The 24,153-nt window shown below is 42.7% G+C and overlaps 2 protein-coding genes across 4 annotated transcripts in view; one reads left to right on the top strand and one right to left on the bottom strand.

Annotated features, from left to right (window-relative positions):
- Positions 1-69: 69 nt before the first annotated feature.
- LOC115143623 (zinc finger protein 567-like) lies at positions 70-7,482 on the bottom strand. Its single transcript, XM_029684114.2, has 2 exons — positions 7,170-7,482; positions 70-5,296 (listed from the first exon to the last, which is right to left on the bottom strand). The coding sequence occupies exons 1-2, from the start codon at positions 7,360-7,362 to the stop codon at positions 4,470-4,472; spliced, it is 1,020 nt and encodes a 339-aa protein (XP_029539974.1). The 5' UTR covers positions 7,363-7,482; the 3' UTR covers positions 70-4,469.
- A 4,638-nt stretch (positions 7,483-12,120) lies between these two features.
- Positions 12,121-24,153, top strand: part of LOC115142804 (solute carrier family 41 member 1-like) — a 30,935-nt gene continuing 18,902 nt past the window's right edge. Inside the window, exon 1 of one of the 3 annotated variants that reach the window (XM_065001638.1) lies at positions 12,121-12,207. Coding sequence is in view for 2 of the 3 variants with exons in the window: in XM_029682557.2 (XP_029538417.1) it covers positions 20,122-20,316 (195 nt within the window). In the remaining variant the exon portion in view is untranslated. Of the gene's footprint in view, positions 12,208-14,653; positions 15,205-18,980; positions 20,317-24,153 lie in introns of those variants that run through there. The other 2 variants (XM_029682558.2, XM_029682557.2) reach the window with 2 other exon arrangements.

Below are 24,153 nucleotides of genomic sequence, written 5' to 3'. Positions count from 1 at the left end.
CTTGGCAAAGGAGAAATGCACACTAACAGGGTGTAAACAAATTTGTGCACAAAATTTGAGAGAAATACATTTTTTGTGCATATTCATTTTTTATTTTGTTTTATTTTTTACCTTTATTTAAGCACTAAGACCACGGTTTCTTTCGCAGATGCATGAACACATCAATAAACAACAATTATACTATACATATCTGTATACACCTCAATTACACAATGCATGAAAAGCAAACACAGAACACAAAACACAATCATATGAAACACACTCATCCACCTGAATTGCCCAACATGAGTATTAAGACTAGCTGTATTTCTAAGATATGCTATTGAGCTGCAAACCACACATGGTTTATAGAGCTGCAAACCACACAGGGTTTATATGCAGATGTGATGTATCCAAGCCCAGAATGAGTGCTGCAACAAAGGGGTTTATTTGCCCAATCTGGGCTAAGAGGAGTTTTGACCCAAGTCTACTACACATGGTCTCAGTCTAGATAGGGGAAATACACTACTCTTCTCTACCACTCTTTGACCTCTACTTTTCTGACCTCTACTGGTCATATAACTGTACTACAAGTGGAGCTAAATTCAATGATTAGTTTATCTTTATTTAACTAGGTAAGTCAGTTAAGAACAAATTCTTATTTACAATGACGGCATACCCCGGCCAAACCCTAATTGTGCACCGCCCTATGGGACTCCCAATCACGGGCAGTTGTGATACACCCTGGAATCAAACCAGTCTGTAGTGATGCCTCTAGCACTGAGATGCAATCCCTTAGACCGCTGCGCCACTCAGGAGCCTACAAATTATGGGGACCTCCTTCCCAAATACAAACATCACGTGACTCATTGTAAAAACGAGGAGAATCTAGTTGTGTTCATTAGGCACCACACTGAAGAAAATGTACTGAAATGGAGGGACTACCTAGTCTTGTTCAATAAAAAATACTCATTTGTTTTACTTTATTTGATTGAGTTTATTTTACTTTACTTGATTGAGTTTATTTTTACAGGGACAGTTAACATGAATCAACATTTCAGTAATGTATTTTAATTTTTTTACATTAAATTGTTAAATGTTTTCCGTCGTGTGCACTAATGAACACGCCCCTGGAGTTTTAACATTGCCCAAAATCATGCTGCAATAGATAGGACTTGCTATAGCTATTTATAAAGTTACCCTGCATGCGTGTTTGGACAGTAAAGTCAAATTTGAAGTCTGTCTGAAAAACCCTTTCAGTGAACATATCGGTAATGACGTTCCCTCCATAGTTGAATTGGTAAACATACAGCAAGTTAATTTCCTTTAATAATATGTCATATTTTTCTAATATAGCTGTCAGATTGAGAACTGGCATTCTTTGAATAGGTGTAAGTAAAATGTTAGGCTACGTTGTTTACATTTTAAATATATAAACCTCTGTCTTCCACACATAGGGAAGAGAATGACATCCAAGATGTACAGATTTAAAACATATATATTAGACAGTGATATGCACTCCATTAGTGACTCCCCCAAGCTATGGAAATCCATCTGTTTGACTACCTTGAAGTGCTCCGTTTAAGACGGTCTATAGACGGTCTATAAATGATCGATACAATACAAGGTACCAGAGAACTAGTTACATGGACTTTTTCCTCATGAACTCACTAGCTAGGTTTCCATCCAATTGGCGACAGATTTTCATGTGAATATTCAAAAACTTTCCCACCAGAGATGTTTACATAAAATTTACTTGTTGCGGATGACGTAGTGGACATAAAATAGACAAATAGTGTGGTTAAATTCCCATGAACTGAATTAAAAATACAAGTTGAATGGGTTTCCATTGCATTTTCAACTCTAGTGATGGTTTTGTCAAAAATTAAATTGCGTTATATAGCTTATGTGCCCACTCTGATCTTGGCACGTGTACTCTAGCCAACAGCTTGCAGATACAGTGCAGGTAGGCTTTCCTACATGGTGAGGTTAGTATGGACAAAAGAGCGAGATTACCTCGATTTGTCAAACAGCCAAAAGCATCGATCATCATGTGACCAGAATAAGAGTTTAAGACGGTCTATATTTATTGGAACTGATTAAAGCTCATCACCGTGCACTTTCACCAGCCTGTGAAGTTCATCATTTATTGAATCTGTAGCCTAATAAACGACATGCTTTTTGAGTCGCAGTGGGAGGACCACACAACATATCACCTTGTGACTTTTACTTCGATATATTTGAGAATAAAGGCGTTTCCAGCGCCATTTGTTGCATAATTGACTTTACCGACACAAAGGGATCCCACTCTGTATAGCATGTGTCGACATTTGGAAAGTTAACTGTACCGACAAATTAGCTGCTTCCATCAGGGCTGTCGTGACATATTTCTTCCCCAACGGACTTTACTCGCTTAAAAATATTGGATGGAGAACCACGTAGTGCCGTGAAAAAGTATTTGACCCCTTTCTGATTCCCTCTCATTTTTGGGGGGAACTGAATGTTATCAGATCTTCAGCCAAAACCTAATATTAGATAAAGGGAACCTGAATTTACAAATAGGTATGTATTTGTTGTGTTATTAATAAAGTTATGCAACACCCAATTCCCCTGTGTGAAAAAGTCATTGCCCCCTTACACACAATAACTGGTTGTTATAGACTTGTGTGTTTTGGATTAAATTCAGCTCTGTATCAGAGAATTCTACAGGAGAATGTCAGGCCATCCGGCTGTGTGCTGAAGCTGAAACGCAGCTGGGTCATGCAGCAAGACAATGATCTAAAACACACAATCAAGTCTGCATGAAAATGGCTAAAAAGCAACACATTTGAAGTTAAATCCAGGCCTAATCCCAATTGAGAGGTTGTGGCAGGACTTGAACAAGCAGTTCATGCTTGAAAATCCACAAATGTCACCGAGTTAAAGCAGTTCTGCATGGAAGAGTGGGCCAAAATTCCTCCACAGCGACGTTAGAGACTGATCAACTAACAGGAAGCAGTTGGTTGGAGTCATTGCAGTTAAAGGTGAGTTATTGAGTGTAAGGGGTCAATTACTTTCTCACACAGGAGCATTGGGTGTTACATAACTTTATGAAATACACTACATGGCACAAATGTATGTGGACACCTGCACGTCAAACATCTCATTCCACAATCATGGACATTTGCTGCTACAACAGCCTCCACTCTTCTGAGAATGCTTTCCACTAGATGTTGGAACATTGCTGCAGGGACTTGCTTCCATTTAGCCACAAGAGCATTTGTGAGGTCGGGCACTGATGTTTGGCGATTAGGCCTGGCTCGCAGTCGGTGTTCCAATTCATCCCAAAGGTGTTCGATGGGGTTGAGCTAAGGGCTCTGTGCAGGCCAGTCAAGTTCTTCCACACCATGTCGACAAACCATTTCTGTATAGACCTCGCTCTGCGCACGGGGGCATCGTCATGCTGAAACAGGAAAGGGCCTACCCCAAACTGTTGCCGCAAAGTTGGAGGCACAGAATCATATAGAATGTTACTGGATGCTGTAGCGTTGAGATTTCCCTTCACTGGAACTAAGAGGCCTAGTCCGAACCATGAAAAACAGCTCCAGACCACTATTCCTCTTACACCAAACTTCACAGCTTGTACTATGCATTGGGGAAGGTAGCGTTCTCCTGGCATCTGCCAAACCAAGATTTGTCCATTGGACTGCCAGATGGTGAAGTGTGATTTATCACAAAGAATGCATTTCCACTGCTCCAGAGTCCAATGGCGGCGAGCTTTACACCACTCCAGACGATGATTGGCATTGCGCATGGTGATCTTAGGCTCGACGAACGGTTCTTATGCTGACGTTTTTTTCCAGAAGCAGTTTGGAACTCGGTAGTGAGTGTTGCAACCAAGGACAGATGATTTTTTATACGCTTCAGCACTCGGCGGCCCCGTTCTGTGAGGTTGCGTGGCCTACCACTTTGCGACTGAGCCATTGTTGCTCCGTTCCCACTTCACAAGAACAGCACTTACAGGGCAGCTATGACGGTGCCACGTTGAAAGTCACTGTGCTCTTCAGTATGGGATTTATATACACCTGTCAGCAACTGGTGTGGCTGAAATAGCCGAATCCACTCATTTGAAAGGGTGTCCACATACTTTTATGTATATATATATATATAAATTGTTCACTCAGGTTCCTGTCATCTAATATCAGATTTTGGTTGAAGATCTGATAACATTCAGTATCCAACATATGTAGAAGTAGAGAAAATTGGAAATGGGGCAAATACTTTTCCACAGCACTGTACAGACAACCAACCACATAGGCTACATGCTTTCTAGAAATGCCCTCCCATTTATGAATTTTAGCTAAGATAGGAGCTTCGCCTCAAACTTTTCTTACTCTGTGGACAGATTATGCTTCCTTTTTTCCTTCAATAACACATTTCAATTGTCCTTATCATGACTGCCAGACTAAAACGTCTGTGTCACCAAAGGCATCAGGGAAAGGACAGTAACGTCAAAGGCCCAGGACAATCTTACCACAGGCCACTGTCCTATGCACTTGCAGCTCTCCCATCTGACTGAAGCTTTCGCCACAGTCATGGCATCGGTATGGGTTCTCCTTGTGAGTCCTCCTCAAATGCCCTTTCATATGAGCGTCCTGCCTGAACGCTTTCCCGCAGACTGGGCAGACAAACGGTTTCTCTCCTGTGTGAACTCTGATATGCTCGTTCAGATGACTCTTCACTTTGAAACCTTTCCCACAAAGGTGACAGCTGTGTGGTCTCTCCCCTGTATGAGTCGTCATGTGGTCTCCCAGACCCTTCCTGGCTGGGAACCCCTTTCCACAGACATGGCATCGAAATCGCTCGTATGAAGCGCGTCTCTTCATAAATTCAGACAGTGTTCCTATATGCCTAAATGGTCGTCCTCTCTTTGTTTTCCGTTGCAGGGGGCTCATGTTTTCACTCGGAGCTGCAGAACAGTGTGCGTTTACTGCAAACAGGATCTGTGGGTCACTCGTTGGTACTCCGTAGCCCTCTCCATCGGGTTCTGTTTTCATGTGTTCCACTAGGGTACTCGACAAATTATTAATCTCATTGTCCTCCACAATCTGGGTTTTAAAAAGGTGCGAGGGCCAAGGGTCCTGGTCAAACCCACTTTTCACACGAGGAGGAGTGAATACAAACTCTATGTTATGACTATGAGACTCAGGCCCTTGCAGTTGCTCTTCTACCAGTCTCATCCTGAAGTCCTGTCCCACTGTACTTTGTGCGGGCTCTGAACTTTCTTCCCGCAGACTGAGGCCCTTCGTTTCCTCTTCTGAGACATGATGCCTAGGTTCTGGAGGGAAGGAAAGGCAAATAAATGTTAGTCAACAGAGAGCCATATTAATATATCTTACTGAGACCAGCGGAGTAAAAAAATCTAAATGATCAGCTTCAATTCAGTTGGCGCATAAAAGCACTTTGTCAGGGGTGGGTATAATTTGTGGAACGTTCCAACAGGAATCTGTTCCAAAAACGTCGTTAATAACAAGGATGACAACAAACAACGCATACAAAGTAGCATGATCAACTCACCACGTAGCTTATTCTTAATATTTGTCCATAGGCTACCAGAGTGAGGACAGACATTTTTCGGAATACACCTGGTGAGTGGAAAAACGTAACAAAATTGCCCACTCCCTACCCGGTAACCTGTTCTGCCGCTATACAACTGTGTATATGTGTTGTTTGTTGGCATCCTTGTTATTTACGACGTTTTTGGAACAGATTCCTGTTGGAACGTTCCACAAATTATACCCACCCCTTTGTCAGGCCAAATACAATATATCACACACTCCTTTCTTTAAACATTTATATATTTCCCCTATTGAAAACTGGGATTCATAGTTTACTGGTAACATTACTGTCCTTTACTTTAATTGAAAAATATCCCTCAAACTTTGTTAAAATTCCCTTGACTTGCTAGTAGAGTGGGGAAATTGTTGTAAAGTTGCGCGCTCACAGAATCGTTGGGAGGCACAGAATCGTCTAGAATGTAATTGTATGCTGTAGGATTAAGATTGGCCTTCACTGGAACTAAAAGGCCTAGCCCAAACCATGAAAAACAGCCTGGCATCCACCAAACAGATTCGTCCATCGGACTGCCAGATGGTGAAGCGCGATTCATCACTCCAGAGAGTCCAATGGCGGCGAGTTTAACACCACTGATCTTAGGCTTGTGTTCGGCTTTTCGGCCATGGCAACCCACTTCATGAAGCTCCAGACGAACAGTTCTTGTGCTGACGTTGCTTCCAGAAGCAGTTTGGAACTTGGTGGTGAGTGTTGCAACCGAGGACAGACAATGTTTATGTGCTTCGCACTTCAGAGGTCCCATTCTGTGAGCTTGTGTGACCTACCACTTCACGGCTGAAGTTGCTTCTAGACGTTTCCAGTTCACAATGAGAGCACAATTGACCGGGGCAACTCTAGCAGGGCAGAAATTTTACAATTTGACATGTTGGAAAGGTGACATCCATAACTAGGCAAGTCAGCTACATTGGCCTAGCTGACTTAGTTAGCTAAATTTATCTCCCCCAGAGACCACCAAAGAAAAATCCTGATTCAAACTTTTTCCTCGTCGGTTAACCCTTTCCTTTCTAACAAACTGAAAAGATTCAAAAAACATAATTGATAATAATAATAATTGTTATAAATCCTTAGCCTTTCTCTGAAAAGCAGAGCAGGCCCTCATTGTTCCCCACTGTGTTTGGGTTAGTAAACATTTGTAGAGTGGCTCTTTTTGCCCTCAGCATGCATTTTATTCACCATTCTTATTGTCTAAAGAACCCATATGTTCTTCTGAAATATTAACATAAATACTAAACATTTTGAACTCTTATTATGGTGACGATTTTACAAAATTACAGTCATGATCATTAATTGGACTCGCATTTTTCTGGTCTCGGTCTTGACTCGGTCTCAGACCTCTCGTCCCCACCCGGTCTCGGTATGGACTCGATTCGCTCCGGCCTTGAATCGTTCTCGCTTTAGGTGGTCTCGAACACAAAACTGTCCACAGATATTGGGTTCCAGCAAGTTGATTTAACAGGTGACAAGAGAAGTGACACACACTGTGAGCTTGCAGTGCGCGGAACGTCAAGTAAGGGCAGTGAAATAGAGTAGGATACAAGCCAGTCAAACACTAAGTTGAAGTAGTAGTCGTTACAAACCTGCTCTATGTAACTTTATTTGTGGTTTCATGACCAAATCCAACATGTTCTGTAACCGTTTGTTCTCCTCCTTCGAACGGGAGACTTCTTCTTGATACTCTACTATCGTATTTTCAACTACTCCAAATATCTCTACAGCAGCCGCGATCAATCGCTCACGCAGAAACACATTGAGCAATTGTATTTTTGACATGTTGGGAATGCACTGTTACTAGTATTTTATTATCAATTTATTTCAATTTAAAGCTGTTTTGAAACCCTTCTTGTTAAATGTGCCTGCCAGGAAGTAAACACTGCTCGCTATACTTTTTCACTGTGCGTGCACGGCAACACAATTATCGCACTACCGCCGCCTGTTGTCCGGAGTGGAAACAAAGGTTGACAATACGCTGACGTTTTTCAACCTATATTTTTGGTTCACATGTAAGAAGAGACAGACATGACGCTGGCTATTGGTTAAGATGCTGGTAGTTCCATATAGTCAATAACCTTTCTGTCCTAGTACTGTACACCATTTATGAATACAGTTCAGTCCTGATTCAGGGTATGCTAATGGTATGACTTTGGACTGTTTGGAATAAACATAATAAACTGCAGTGCATGCAGACATGTTGAACTGCATGCTTCTTTTCAAATGAATATGTGTGCACTGTTTACAGTTGAAGTCGGAAGTTTACATACACCTTAGTCAAATACCTTTAAACTCAGTTATTCACAATTCCTGACATTTAATCGTAGTAAAAATCTCCTGTCTTTGGTCAGTTAGGATCACCACTTTATTTTAAGAATGTGAAGTGTCAGAATAATAGTAGAGATAATGATTTCTTTCAGCTTTTATTTCTTTCAGCACATTCCCAGTGGGTCAGAAGTTTACATACACTCAATTAGTATTCGGTAGCATTGCCTTTAAATTGTTTAACTTGGGTCAAATGTTTTGGGTAGCCTTCCACAAGCTTCCCACAATAAGTTGGGTGAATTTTGGCCCATTCCTCCTGACAGAGCTGGTGTAACTGAGTCAGGTTTGTAGGCCTCCATGTTTGTAGGCCTCCACACACTTTTTCAGTTCTGCCCACAAATGTTCTATATGATTGAGGTCAGGGCTTTGTGATGTCCACTCCAATACCTTGACTTTATTGTCCTTAAGCCATTTTGCCACAACTTTGGAAGTATGCTTGGGGTCATTGTCCATTTGGAAGACCCATTAACGACCAAACTTTAACTTCCTGACTGATGTCTTGAGATGTTGCTTCAATATATCCACATCATTTTCCAACCTCATGATGCCATCTATTTTGTGAAGTGCACCAGTCCCTTCTGCAGCAAGGCACCTCCACAACATGATGCTGCCACCCCCGTGCTTCACGGTTGGGATGGTGTTCTTTGGCTTGCAAGCCTCCCCCTTTTTCCTCCAAACATAACAGTTCTATTTTTGTTTAATCTGACCAGTGGATATTTCTCCAAAAAAGTACAATCTTTGTCCCCATGTGCAGTTGCAAACTGTAGTCTGGCTTTTTTATGGCGGATTTGGAGCAGGGACTTCTTCCTTGCTGAGCAGCCTTTCAGGTTATGTCAATATAGGACTGGTTTTACTGTGTATATAGTTACTTTTGTACCTGTTTCCTCCAGCATCTTCACAAGATTCTTTGCTGTAGTTCTGGGATTGATTTGCACTTTTCCGCACTAAAGTGCGTTCATCTCTAGGAGACAGACCGCGAGCGGTCCTGAGCGGTATGACTGCTGCGTGGTCCCATGGCGTTTAGACTTGCATACTATTGTTTGTAACAGATGAACGTGGTACCTTCAGGCGTTTGGAAATTGCTCCCAAGGATGAACCAGACTTTTGGAGGTCTACAATTTATTTCTACGGCCTTGGCTGATTTCTTTTGATTTTCCCATGATGTCAAGCAAAGAGGCACTGAGATTGAAGGTAGGCCTTGAAATACATCCTCAGGTACACCTCCAATTGACTCAAATGAGGTCAATTAGACTATCAGAAGCTTCTAAAGCCATGACATCATTTTCTTGAATTTTCCAAGCTGTTTAAAGGCACAGTCAACTTAGTGTATGTAAACTTCTGACCCACTGTAATTGTGATACAGTGAATTATAAGTGAAATCTGTCTGTAAATAATTGTTGGAAGAATTACTTGAGTCATGCATAAAGTAGATGTCCTAACCGACTTGCCAAAACTATAGTTTCTTAAAAATAAATTTGTAGAATGGTTGATAAACGAGTTCTAATGACACTTAGGTTGGAGTATGTAAACATCCGACTTCAACTGTATGTATTTTGTTTGTGTCCTTGTTCTTCCATCTCAAGTCAGCAACAACTATCCATCATTTTGTTCCTCTGCAGGTTAACTGAATTCTGCAAAGGTGGCCAGCGCAGGGAGAGAAGGACAGAGCAGCATTGACTCATTCTTGACCACCACAGGTGTCCATGTGTACAGCCAGGGCCACCCCAGGCAGAAGGCCATAACAGAGGCTATACTGCAAGACCTGATCATTTCCTGCAAACTGCCTATGTCCTTAGTGGACAACCCTCACTTTAGGCATTTCCTGTCAGTGGTAAATGATAAATATACACCAGTAAGTAGGCCCACGTTGACCAGGTGCCTGCATGACTTAACACTGAACAAAGAGGCTACAATCAAAAGTGCCCTAGAGAAGACAGAATCAGTGTCTGTCACTGTAGATATATGGACTGACATGATCATGAGGGGCTTCGTGGGAGTAACGGCCCATTACATGGCTATGACAGAGAGAAAAAACTCCCCGACTGGAGTCAGTTCCGTTGAGCTGTGATAGATTCACAGGGTCACACACTGGGGAAAGAATCAGTAATACATTTGAAGTAATATGTGATCATTTTGGCATAAAACATAAATTAGATTGATATCATATGTGATCACGCTGCAAATATGAAAAAGGCCTTCACAGTTTGTTTCCCCAAAGTAAGCAATGATCATGATGATGATGATGTGGATAACCCCAGCCTATGGGAATAATTTGGTGAAGAGTACAATGCTGATGTAGAAGCTATCCGAACCAACTGCAGGCAACCGCGCTTACAGTTCTTTGCCCATTCATTACAACTAGTGATTAGAGATTGACTAAAGGAAACACCAATCATAAACAGCCTGCTGGCTAAGGTAACTAAACTTTGCAACTTACTACATACTACCTGTGGTCTGAAAGAAGCATTTGAAGCTGAGTTCGGAGCCAATCGTTGTATCCCTGCTGATGTGTCTACCAGATGGAATTCCATCCTCCCAAGGACACAAGGAACTCTGCTTATCACCAAGGGAATGGAGCCAGCTATTGGAGCTAGTGGACATTTTGGACCCTGTGGTGACTCAGTGCTGCCCTTCCTTGTGTACTGTCACTCAACTATCATCTGCAAAGTATACTGAGCACAAGTTGTCACCTAGTCAGTCTTGTAAAAGCACTGCAGCGGTCACTCAGGCGCCGATTCCAGGGGGTGTTTGTGAATGTCAGAATGGAGCACTCTGATGAACAGGCAACAAAACTTCCATTTGGTGACAATGTATACATAATGGCTGCACTGCTGGACCCATCCCTCTGCCTGTTCTGGCTTGATTATAATGTCCTCATACCACATGAGGATAAAGCTGAATTGAAGGAGTCTGATTGGTAGGTACAATGCATTGCAACATGCAACGTTTTCTATGTCACTTGCAATCAAATAATGATGTATTTTTTTCTCCATATACTGTTATTCTTGATTATATACATCATTTAATGACATTTTTTCAGACCTTGTTCTGGCTGAAGCACGGAAAGTCACCATTACGGAGAGCAGTAGTAGAAGAAGAAGAACAACCACCTGCCAAAACGTCTAGACTGTTCTCTGGCCTCCGCAACAAGATCAGCAAGAAGAAAGGAGACATAAAGTAATCTGTCAGAGCAGAGATTTTATTTCGCTATATTGAGGTATCTTCTGATGAAAATGAAGTTGATTGCTTGGATTTTTGGAGAATCCATGCAAGAGACTTTCCAAGGCTCAAGCAGGTAGCAATGAGAGTGTTATCTGTGCCTGCCACCAGTAGAGAGAGTGTTTAGTCATGGAGGCCTCATCATGCGACCTCATCGTGCCAGGCTCAGTGCAAGAACGCTGACAAACTTGATCTTTCTGAAATGTAACCTGTCTACAACATACATTTTCTCTGTCCTAAGGGCACAGAATGTAATGTACTACTTGCTACAGGAAATTGTGTTTCTGTTAAGTGTCCAGGCCAGTAAGTATATTTTAGGGATAAAGGTTCCGGTTCCGTTGGGGAGTTGCACCGATGAGACAACATCGAAATTACGAAATTGGGGATTAAAAGGGGGTAACAAAAAAATATATATATATATATATATAAAGAGGTACTTTGACCACAGTGGGACAACCTGGTAGTTTTAAAGCTACTACATCACTTTGACAGTGTATTGAGTGTGTTTCCTGTCTCTCTCTCTCTCAGTGGTTCTCAACCAGGGAACTTGGCTTATCCACAGGGGGTACTTGAGAAGACTCATGAGACAATAGGCTTATTGGTCAAATCCACATGAGCGGGTACTTCAGAGCTAAATTCAGTTGGTGGTACAGTCACCGAAAAAGGTTGGTGAACCACTGCTCTAGGCCGTCTGTAATGTGTCTCTGGCTCAAGCCAGTGACCTGGACTGAGCTGTGACGGCTGCCAAGGAGGCGTTCGAGGAGGGAGAGTGGGGCAAGATGAACCCCGGTGACAGAGGCAGACTCATATACAGGTCAGTATATTAGACACAGATACTCATACCAGTATAATATTCAGGTGGCTAGCGGTCTGTCTGACACAATCATGAACTGGTCGAGGTGAACATTTGTACCTAGGAATGGTGCTGTGTATTTCATTTAGTCGTAAATGTTCTATGTGACCCCTCACTGACCCCTTCAGGCTGGCTGACCTGATGGAGGAGCACCAGGAATAGTTGGCCACCATACTCATGTAGCCATCCAGACCTTCTGCTACTTCACTGGCTGGTGTGACAAGCTCCAGGTGAGAGAGAGAGGAACATGGACACAATGTCCATTGTCCAGTATTTTTCATTTTGTGCAACAATAGGCTATATAGCAACTTATAAGAATGTGCTTCAAGGAAAGTGAATATTATCCTTACCTTCATCATCATAATACTACTTCTACTGTGAATATCACAGAGAGAGGGGCGGTCATTCCTAGTTTTGTTAATTAAAGGCTACAGTTTCATAATGCTCTATGACTATAAGGTGCTATAAATATGTTTATAAAGCAATATAACACTTCGTGATGTGCCCAGGTGTAAAGGTGATCACAGTTTTCAGCCCAATCTTAACCTCTCCTTCACCAAGAAGTAACTAATTGGGTGACATACACCACCAGAATTTGAGAATAAACATGTTGTTTGACCTTTGACCTCTCAGAGCATGCGCCATTGTTATTCCCTGGAACTATCCTCTGATGATGCTGGCATAGAACACGTCTGCTTGTCTGGCTGCTGGCAACACTGTGGTCCTCAAACCTGCTCAGTTGAGGAGCACCCCCAATACCTCCAACCATCAGACTACCTTTCCTCTAGGTCATGTTCATTAGGTCACACAGTAGCAAAATGTTTTGCAATGGAAATGAAAACATTTGTCAAGGTATATGAAATATGTTTGGAAATAACACATAGCTAGCATGTTGAATAATTTTGGTTATTCCAAAATGTTCCTATTTTCCCCAGGGGACTCCATTCCCCATGTAACTCCATTGACAGCAGTGAAGTTTGATGAATTAGCAGCGAGGGCAGGATTCCCCAAGGGAATGATCAACATTCTCCCTGGATCAGGTACATTTTACAAACATTTTCATATCAAGAGAGAGTTGAACCCATGTTTTTCTTTACACAGCTTCGATTTTCAGCTGCATCTCAGTTCTCCTCTCAACCCCTTTTAACAGAGAATCTGGGAAAGTGCGAAAAGAATTCCTAGATGCCTGACAGGTTGACTTTATACAAGGCTGTGTTGTAATGCTGACAGTTTGCTGGTACATTTTCTGCTGTCTGTCAGGTGCTCTGGTGGGCCAGCGTCTGTCTGACCACCCGGACGTCCGGAAGCTGAGCTTCACCGGCTCCACTGAGATAGGCAAACACATCACGAAGAGGTGCGAGGTCACTATTTTGGGGGTTAACCTCAGTCCAGAGAGGTCATGACTTTAGGCTCTGAGTGGTTGGCGTTGACCTTGACTTTCAATAGCATACTGTTTGTACAGGATGTGTATGTAGTATAGTAGCTGTCTCTGTGTGTGTATACCTTGACACCTGTTTGTGTTTTCCTCTATCCTAGAGGAAGTCAGTAATGTGCAGTCAGTAATGTGAAGAAGGTGTCCCTTGAACTGGGGGGTACATCTCTTCATCATCTTCAGTGATTGTGACATGGACAAGGCTGTGCACATGGTCAGTGGATCTTCACTGTGTCTTCATTAAATCATTCAAATGTTACTGCAATTTCAATGCTGGTCAGTACCTAACAGTAATATAAAAATATGAATATTTGATATATTCTTTAATATACATATTTCCGAATATTTTAAGGCATCAATAACAGTGTATCTTAGGGCTAGGGTACTTTTTTCAGAATTTCCGCCTGACTGATGTGCCCAAAGTAAACTACCGGTTAGTCAGTAATTAGTAATTGGTACCATTAGATAGAAAACACTTTGAAGTTTGTATAAATGTTAAAATAATGTATGAGACTATAACACAATTGATATGGTGGGCAAAAATCCAAAGACAAATTAACCAGATCCCATGCTCTTTCAATGTAAAGCCATGGGTCCTATGCAATTTCAGCACTCCGATTACAATTCCTATGGCTTCCACTAGATGTCAACAGTCTTTGTTCAAGGTTTCAGGCTTGTTTCTTCCAAAACGAGGAAGAATTTTGAGTTTTGGTACTGGGAGTCACAGTTGGAAATCAGTCTGTGGGTGCGCGACGAGGAGTCTGTGGGCGCGCGACACTTGCTAATTTTACTTTTCTATTGAACATACTTCTTTCCGTATTAAATATTTTTTTTAATATATTTTTTGTTGTTGAATTTTACTACTTTTTCTCCCCAATTTCGTGGTATCCAATTGTTTGTAGTAAATACTATCTTGTCTCATCGCTACAAAAACTCCGGAGAGACGAAGGTTGAAAGTCATGCGTCCTCCGATACACAACCCAACCAAGCCACACTGCTTCTTAACACAGCGTGCATTTTCAGAGGAAACACCGTGCACCTGGCAACCTTGGGAGTCGCTGGTGCGCGATGAGACAAGGACAATCAGTGCGTCGCCCTACAGACCTCCCGGTCGCGGCCGGTTACGACAGAGCCTGGGCGGGAACCCAGAGTCTCTGATGGCACAGCTGGCGCTGCAGTACAGCGCCCTTAACCACTGCGCCACCCAGGAGGCCCGTATTAAATATTATAGATTATTTACCTTTTAGGGTACCTGAGGATTAAATAGAAATGTAGTTTGACTTGTTTTAACAAAGTTTAGTGGTAGCTTTTTGGATTCCTTTGTCTGCATGTTGAACGAGTGGATTACTGAAATCGATGGCGCCAACTAAACTGACTTTTTGGGATATAAAGAAGGATCTAAAAGAACGACCATTCATGTTGTAACTGGGACAATTGGGATTGCAAACAGAGGAAGATTTTTATTGAATCGCTATTTGTGATTTTATGAAGCCTGTGCTGGTTGAAAAATATGTTGATGTGGGGCCCCATCCTCAAACAATCGCATGGTATGCTTTCGCTGTAAAGCCTATTGTAAATCAGACAATGCCGTTAGATTAACAAGAATACCCTCCAATTTCACGGGATGTTGTCAACGGGTATCCCGCTGATGGGACGCCTAGCCCTAAGAAGATTTATGAATATACATTTTTCTGAATATTTTAAGGCATCAATACCAGTGTATTTACTGTATTTCATGGCATGAGCTGTAACGTTCGTCGTTGGGAGAAAGAGAGGAGGACCAATGCGCAGCCTGGTAAGTGTTCATAGCTTTTAATGACGTACTAGAACACTGAACAAAACAATAAATAACAAACGAACAGTCCCGTAAGGTGAAAGATCAAAACACTAAACAGGAAATAAGCACCCACAACTAAAAAGTGAAACCAGGCTACCTAAGTATGGTTCTCAATCAGGGACAACGATTGACAGCTGCCTCTAAATGAGAACCATACCAGGCCAAACACAGAAATCCCAAATCATGGAAAAAAGAACATAGACAACCCACCCAACTCACGCCCTGACCATACTAAAACAAAGACATAACAAAAGAACTAAGGTCAGAACGTGGCATGAGCTCAGTATTCTTCAACAAGGGAGAGAACTTTTGTTTTGTTATAAATGTCATCATGCACCCCGATTGACTCAAAGTTGTTTATTTTAAACACATGAATGCAATTAAATGTTTTCTCACATAGAATCATATCTAACGTCTGAATATTCCCCCTTATATTCCCCCTCATTTCACCTCACAAATCCTGGGTTGATGTCACATTATTTTGAAGTCATTCCTAGTACAATGTAAGAGAGATTTCCTTCTTGTTTGGTCGGCTTTGAGCTTTTTATCTCTGATGTGTGGACTGTACCAAAGAGAGAGGTCAGGCTGTTTACACTGCGAGGTCAACAGACAACAGTCAAGGGAGGACCCCTGGTTGGCAGCAGGTGTGTATTTGTTTTCTGCATACTTTTATGTGTTCGGCAGTTTGTCTCACACACCGAGGATGATCCTCAGTGGAGGTATCCTGACCTGGACTAATAATAGGATGCTGTGCAGGTGGGTGAAGGGATTCTATGTCTGGAGGGGGAAAAGTTTGAGTTGATAGACAGTATGTAGGCTGCCTGTTGTCATGTCGTCATACTTTATATACTAAGTTGATGTACAGTATGTTTATCTGGCTTAATGAAAGATAATTGCGATAGATGCCAAGAAAAGGTACGACATTAAAAAAAACTGGCCTACCGACACTCATTTACTCCTTACTTTTAATTCAATCATAAAACATCAAATCAGAGTGGGTAGTAACACATTACACAAGTCACAGTAATACTAGGAGAGTGAATCATCTGTGACTCTCCGGTGTTCACATTTTGCACATTTGATAAGTGTCTTTCTATTTAGCCTCTCACTCTTTCTCTCATATAGTCTGTGTAGACCGTAGATGCTTATCTTCCGGATTCTGTTTGTGTCGTTGTGAGGTGGCTGAACAGTGGAAGAGGGGAGCTGGAGGGGTTAGGTCGCTGTGATCTAATGAACCCTAACACATCAGTCTTTGTCACAATGGGATGACCGAGGTCTGTTACGTTGTGTGCAGTTTTTAACGCAGCTTAAACTTCATGCAGAGTTTGCATACATCTAAAAGTTTAGAAGGGCTCAACTTTTCATGGACCCCAGTCAGACAAAGTAGGATGTATAAGCATACAAAAATGCAATGCATCCGTCTCTATCTCTACAGGCCCTATTTAAAAAAAAAATGTCACCAAGTTCAACCTCAGACCAGAGGCAAGTTCTGCATAGCAAGTGCCAGACAGTATTCCTTTGGATTTTATTATGCAATCCTGGAACCCAGTCAATGTGTTTGCAATGCGGTCTCTACGCTGTGATATACAGTCCCATAGACCTGTCGCTTTGTCATTTAACAACAAACCCCGAAAGGCCATCGCTATAAATAATCCAGTGTGTACTTGTACGTTTGACTAAGGGCTCTATTCAATCTGTAAAGCTGAAGCGTTACAGATTCCGCAATATAAACGTAAAGGTCATTTCCGATCGAACCGACACATGCAGCGTTTACCATGAATTCAGTCTCCACTAAAGTGGGAACATTTCCGTTTCATTTCAATCATGCTGTAAAGCTGAACTTCCACGACGCAGATTCAATGGAGCCCTAAACTTTGTTTTCACTGCACACACTGAGGATTATGTGGTCTAAAAAGGCCACGTTCACACTCAAGTTGTACAACTGATGTACAGCACATTTGGCACAATGGTTTTTGATACAGCAAAGTTTTTCTTCAGAAAAATAATTATACAAGCATTGTGGAGACTGCACAATGGTTGTGTTTACTGTACATGTATGTTGTATCACAATAATAGCAGTTGTGCCACAACCATTGTGTCAAATGAGTTGAGTATTTTAGAATTTTATTAGGATCACCATTAGCTGCTGCCAACGCAGCCACTACTCTTACTGGGGTCCACACAAAACATTTCAAATCGGAATTCACACTTTCATACACTTAGGTCGTACATTCCATGCTTAATAACATTAGACATACGCCAGCACATACTCCTTCGTTAATCATAATATGTTACAGACCCAGTGGGTCATACTGGGTCTCTTGCGGTATAATGTTAACCTTGGTGGAGTCTTTCATTTAAAAAACAAATAGAGTCACACCGGATTGGAGCCATTCACCCAGTGAACGGAGTCCCATACATATGTTATATGTTATATGTTTATACAGTCATCTCCAGACATAGTGGGTTTCTTTTACAGTGAAGTGAGACAGGTTAGTTGTACAACCTACGTGTGTACGGGGCCATAGAAGCTAAAGTGATTGGTATTTTGACATTTCAGGTTAAGATTTTGTGTTTTCCTCTGACTTTTTTTGGGCAGTTGTTTTCTAGTCATTTTCTGGCCGTTTTTTGGTAGTTGTTTTCTTGTCATAGAGGAAACCCCTACCGGGACTTACTGGCACTTACCAATAAGCTCCTGCTACCCTTCTCCTAAATGTGTCCTTGTGAAATCTCAAGAACTGGATTTACTGTACCACAACTAATCCTCAGAAGTTTATGTTGTGAGACTGAAGTACAAGAAGTTGCATGACATTTCCGGGAGACTATCTCTGTTTGTGTCCCTCAACAATTAGATAACTTTTTTTCCCCTTTTTTTTTTATTCCAGGCTAATCAGAGCAGGCATTATCATATAAATAGAATGACTAATTAAGTAGTTATATTTCTATGAGAATTATCTTATGGGCACAAGCAACACATAATCTCTCAATTATAACTGTGTTCCAGAGTCCTCTAAGCCCTGAGTTTACAATCCGTATTGCAACACAGTGTCAGTGGGGGGAGCAGGAGGAGAGAGCAGACTGTACACATCACGTCTCAGGGACACCTTTCAGCTGAGTCACTCTGTGTGTGTGTGTGTGTGATTTTTGTGTGTGTGCATGCATAATCACTTAAAAGGGAGAGATAAAGAGCTGGGCTCAGTTTCCTCTCTCCCTCTTTAACAGCATGCAAGACTCAAATCTCTGTCATGGTCATGGATGATTAAAAAGTTATTGATTTTTACTTCACTTCCAGTGTTTTGCTGATATTTACTAAATATCTTTCCGGTCAATATTTTTTTCGATGTTTTTTTAAAATCTGAATTTAAGTGAGAAGGAGAGGGGGATAGGGGGAGGGGGAGAGAGGCAGACTTGCTAATAAAGACTGACGCAGAAAGAGCCAAAACCCCATTAGATGCCACGCCAATGGAGGGGAGACAGTCAACCCACCAATCAAAAAGGAGAGGAGATGTCCTTTAGAGGAGACTGGGCTAGTGCCACGTGTTTGTGAGAGGTGAAACACCTGCTGGCACAGAGGATGTGTCACAGAGTATGTGTCACAGAGTGGGGACAGGGAGGCTAGGAGGGCGAGAGAAGAGAGAGAATAAAGAAAACAGAGTTGGGAAAAAGAGTCGTTGGGAGGCAGAGATAGATAGAAAATAAAAAGAGAGCAAAGGAGAGAGAGATTTGAAAAGCAGAGCAATAAAACTACAGAGAGAGAAAGAAAGAGACCCCGTTTCAGTCTGTTAGCCCTGCTCATACAGAAGCCAGCAGCACCCCCTCCCTCCCTCCCTCCCTCCCTCGCTCCCTCCCTCACAGAAGCACCATCACAACAAACTCTGTCTGCATACCAGAGTACAGGAAACCCCTGGTGGCAATGGTACAGGTACTCTAACGCTTTGCCTGGCGACTCACACCTTATCGTTCTCACTCGATGTCTCACTGCAGTCCTTCTTCGGAGCCTTAGAACCACGGACCATCACCTTATTACCTCATTTCTCTTCTGCGACACACCGACAAACAACCACCGTCACGTCTCTCCAACCCAACATGAGGAAGGGGCTCCAGGGAAGCCAGGCTGCTCACACAGGGCAGTGGGAAGAAAAGGAGAGGAAAGAGGAGAGGCATCACGAGCAGCAGCAGCTGGGGAGGGCAGAGAAAAAGTTAGTAGCGTTCTGGTTGTCCTTGTCCCAGAGGACGTGGACATTTTTCAGGCCCCGCAGTGGCGAACGCACTGGCTGCTTCCAGCGGAGCCCCTCCGCAGCTCGCCTGCTGAAGAGCGAGGCGTGAGGATTGCGAGAGGCCAAAGGCAGTCCGTGCCATTCTTCAGCTTCATCCACCATAAGCAAAACATTTTTTTTTGTTATATTAGTAACGTTGGCTAAAGACAGAAGCACAAGAGAGAGCGACAGGTGAAGGACAAGGGGAGGGAGGGAGGTTCGTCAAATGCCCTCTTCTTTTCTGGGCTCCCTCCGGATTCTTTACCTTGGGGAAAAGCATTAGGCAGCAGCTGAACTGTTACTTTTTGAACATTACGACAACAGACTGTCATTACATTTACTTCACGTTCAGAACATTAAGGCAACAAACTGTGACTCAAAAGGCGTTGTGCTGCTGTCGACTGGAAGAACTTCCTGCCCTCCTCTTGTTTTCGTCAAAGCCAGGCCTCCCTCCTCTGAAGAAACTTCCACTCACGAAACTAAACTATAAAGTTTACCATAGAGAAGATATTAGTGGTGGAGATTGCTGGAGGTTAGTGTGACAAGGGGCAGGTGTCGCTCCCTAAACCCCTACTCGTCTTCACAGGAAGAGATGGGGTAACTGGGACCTGCTGAGACCATGGTGGTCACCCATCTGGAGCTGGAACTGTGCTACCAAGGGAAGAAGCTGAGAGGCTTCACCTGTAAGCTGACCCGCTCCCCCTATGGCTACCTGCCTGAGAGTGCCTGGCTCATCGCAGCCCAGATCCTACTGCCCTTCCTGGTGGCCGGCCTGGGCATGGTGGCAGCGGGCATAGTCATGGACGTGGTGCAAGTATGGGCTAACTTTGCGTTTGTGTGTCTTGTAAAGTACATTTGTGTGCATGTGTGTGTATGTAATATCTGTGAACAATATCCATGTATTCATGTCTTTTCTTGACCTATTGTTAGGCTTTGAAACAGTATATTTGTGTATATCAGGGCATGACGTCATGTGTTGTAAATCCCCTTGCATTTAAGCAAAAAAACAGGTGAGAGAGGTGCAGCTCCACAGATGTTTGGGCACCTACATTGTTACATTGCTTTGTATCAGCAATAGCCCACCAGTGGTGGGAACTGGTGGGGTTAGAAAAGGGCACACTGGCTACATCCCAAATGGCACACTGATCCCTTTAAATCTCAGACACACCAGTTTGTCTGCCACAGTACTTAGCACTTCTGAACAGTGTCGGCAGTCAATCTCTTATGTTTACACAGCAAAGACCTTGAAGTCGTCAGCCACCCAGCCTTGTTAAGATACCCCAAACCAGAAGGTGGCAGTAGTGTTGTTTGGCAATGCACGTTTATGTGTGTTGCTATATGGTCTAGTCAATGTTAGCTAGCTACCTAGCTAGCTGCACACAGTTTGCCCTTGTTGATAATAGCCAGATGGCAAGATCACAAATAAACAATTGAATTCACTCTCCATAATCACATACAGGCCTCAGATAAATGTTTAGCTATCTGGCTAATGTTAGCATGATACACTAACTAGCTGTTGTGCTAGCTAGGTAAAGTAAAGATACTGCATTGACTCTCGGCAGCCAGCTACAAGCAGCTGCTACATCGAAACTAATCCATTGTGATTTAATTACAATGTTGCTAGCTACAGTGGCCAAATAGCTAGCTTGGTAAAGCATTAAGTGTTCTGTGCAATGTTCTTCACTTAACACCCCATTTGTTTAATATGAAGTGTGTGCGACTGCATTGCTCAGTTAGCTAGCAAGCTAACTAATAAGGTAGTGCACATTATCAAACCTTACAAAAAAAAATCCTTATTCAAGCACGAAACTCCTTACCGAGATGTAAAATATGTAAAGACTTCCTCTAGAAAGAAAATATATTATGCAGGTTTATTGTTTTAGTTTTATTTATTTTTATTTTTTTAACTTTAGTTTATATGGTAAAAAAATAAAAAATGTAAGTAACACAATAACATAACAATAGCAAGGCTATATACAGGGGGTACCGGTACCGAGTCAGTGTGCGGGGGTACAGGTTAGTTGAGGGTTCATGTAGGTAGTGGTGAAGTGTCTCTGCATAGAGTATCAGCAGTGTACAAAACAAATGGCCTCCCCCCCAGGTGGTAAGGGTAGGTAACAACACATCCATTATGCTGATCCTCAACACAGGCGCTCCTCAGGGGTGCGTGCTCAGTCCACTCCTGTACTCCCTGTTCACCCACGACTGCATGGCCAGGCACGACTCCAACACCATCATTAAGTTTGCAGACGACACAACAGTGGTAGGCCTGATCAACGACGAAACAGCCAACGACAAGACGGAGGAAATCAGAGACCTGGCCGGGTGGTGGCAGAATAACAAGCTATCCCTCAACGTAACCAAGGCTAAGGAGATTATTGTGGACTAAAGGAAAAGGAGGACCAAGCACGTCCCCATTCTCATCGATGGGGCTGTAGTGGAGCAGGTTGAGAGCTTCAAGTTCCTTCGTGTCCACATCACCAACAAACTAGAATGGTCCAAACACACCAAGACAGTCGTGAAGAGGGCACGACAAAGCCTATTCACCCTCAGGAAACTAAAAAGATTTGGCATGGTTCCTGATATCCTCAAAAGGTTCTACAGCTGCAACATCGAGAGCATTGGTTGCTTCATTGCCTAGTACGGCAACTGCTCGGCCTCTGACTGCAAGGCACTACAGAGGGTAGTGCGTACGGCCCAGTACATCACTGGGGCTAAGCTGCCTGCCATCCAGGACCTCTATACCAGGCGGTGCCCTAAAAATTGTCAAAGACCCCAGCCACCCCAGTCATAGACTGTTCTCTCTACTACCGCATGGCAAGCGGTACCTGAGTGCCAAGTCTAGGACAAAAAGGCTTCTCAACAGTTTTTACCCCCAAGCCATAAGACTCCTGAACAGGTAATCAAATGGCTACCCGGACTATTTGCATTGTGTGCCTCCCCCACCCCAACCCCTCTTTTTACGCTGCTGCTACTCTCTGTTTATCATATATGCATAGTCACTTTAACTATACATTCATGTACATACTACCTCAATTGGCCCAACCAACCAGTGCTCCCGCACAGTGGCTAACCGGGCTATCTGCATTGTGTCCCACCCACCACCCGCCAACCCCTCTTTTACGCTACTGCTACTCTCTGTTCCTCATATATGCATAGTCACTTTAACAACATCTACATGTACATACTACCTCAATCAGCCTGACTAACCGGTGTCTGTATGTAGCCTCGCTACTGTATATAGCCTGTCTTTTTACTGTTGGTTTATTTCTTTACCTAACTATTGTTCACCTAATACCTTTTTTTCACTATTAGTTAGAGCCTGTAAGTAAGCATTTTACTGTTAGGTCTACACCTGTATTCAGCGCACGTGACAAATAAACTTTGATTTGATGTCAGTTAGCCTATCAGAAGCGTCTAAAGGCATGACATCATTTTCTTGAATTTTCCAAGCTGTTTAAAGGCACAGACAGACAATACAGTGAATTATAAGTGAAATAATCTGTTTCATCTGGTCTGATGAAACCAAGATTGAACTCTTTGATCTCCAGAATGCGTCTGGAGGAAAGCTGGCACCATCTCTACGGTGAAGCATGGTGGTGGCAGCATCATGCTGTGGGGATGCTTTTCAACAGCAGGGATTGGGAGACTAGTCAGGATCGAGGGAATGATGAACGGAGCAAAGTACAAAGAGATCCTTGATGAAAACCTGCTCCAGAGCACTCAGGACCTCAGACTAGGGTGAAGGTTCACCTTCCAACAGGACAACGACCCTAAGCACACAGCCAAGACAATGCAGGAGTGGCTTCGGGACAAGTCTCTAAATGTCCTTGAGTGGCTCAGCCAAAGCCCAGACTTGAACCCAATCAAACATTTCTGGAGAGACCTGAAAATAGCTGTGCAGTGACGCGCCCCATTCAACCTGACAGAGCTTGAGAGGATCTGCAGAGAAGAATGGGAGAAACTCCACAAATACAGTACAGGTGTGCCAAGCTTGTAGCGCCATACCCAAGAAGACTCAAGGCTGTAATCGCTGCCAAAGGTGCTTCAACAAAGTACTGAGTAAAGGGTCTGAAAATGTATGTAAATGTCATATTTCAGTTTTTTAAATTTGTAATAAATTTGCAAAAAAAAAAAAAAATAATGTTTTGTTATTATGGAGTATTGTGTGTAGATTGATGAGGGAAAAATATTTAATACATTTTAGAATATGGCTGTAACGTAACAACATTTGGAAAAAGTCAAGGGGTCTGAATACTTTCAGAATGCACTGTATCGTCCTTTTGCTTGTTTGATGGCTCTGCGGACGTCGTAGCTCGACTCCTTGTACTAAAAACAAAGGACGCCTATTTAAATATAGGTGTTTCAAGATGGATCGTATAAAGAATGCTCTTGCCAATTCACATGTTATTTTCAATAGGAGTTGGCAAGACAGCACAATAAGATCTGGGACTCAGGGTACTTGTGGCTATACCTCATGGAACATTTTGGAGATGACAACTCTTTTTTTGTATTTTTTTTCTAAGTATACTCTGTAAGACATGCAGAAAGGCATAGTGTGTGTAGCTAGTAGTATAGCAAAAGGACATAGAGGCAGATAAGAGTAGAGCAGTGCAATAGCTCTTTCCCTGGTTAACCTTTTGGAAAGATC

This window comes from Oncorhynchus nerka, linkage group LG15, assembly GCF_034236695.1.
Source record: "Oncorhynchus nerka isolate Pitt River linkage group LG15, Oner_Uvic_2.0, whole genome shotgun sequence".
NCBI classification, from domain to species: domain Eukaryota; kingdom Metazoa; phylum Chordata; class Actinopteri; order Salmoniformes; family Salmonidae; genus Oncorhynchus; species Oncorhynchus nerka.
Note: the sequence above shows the minus strand (reverse complement) of the source record. Positions and strands in the feature narration are given on the sequence as shown.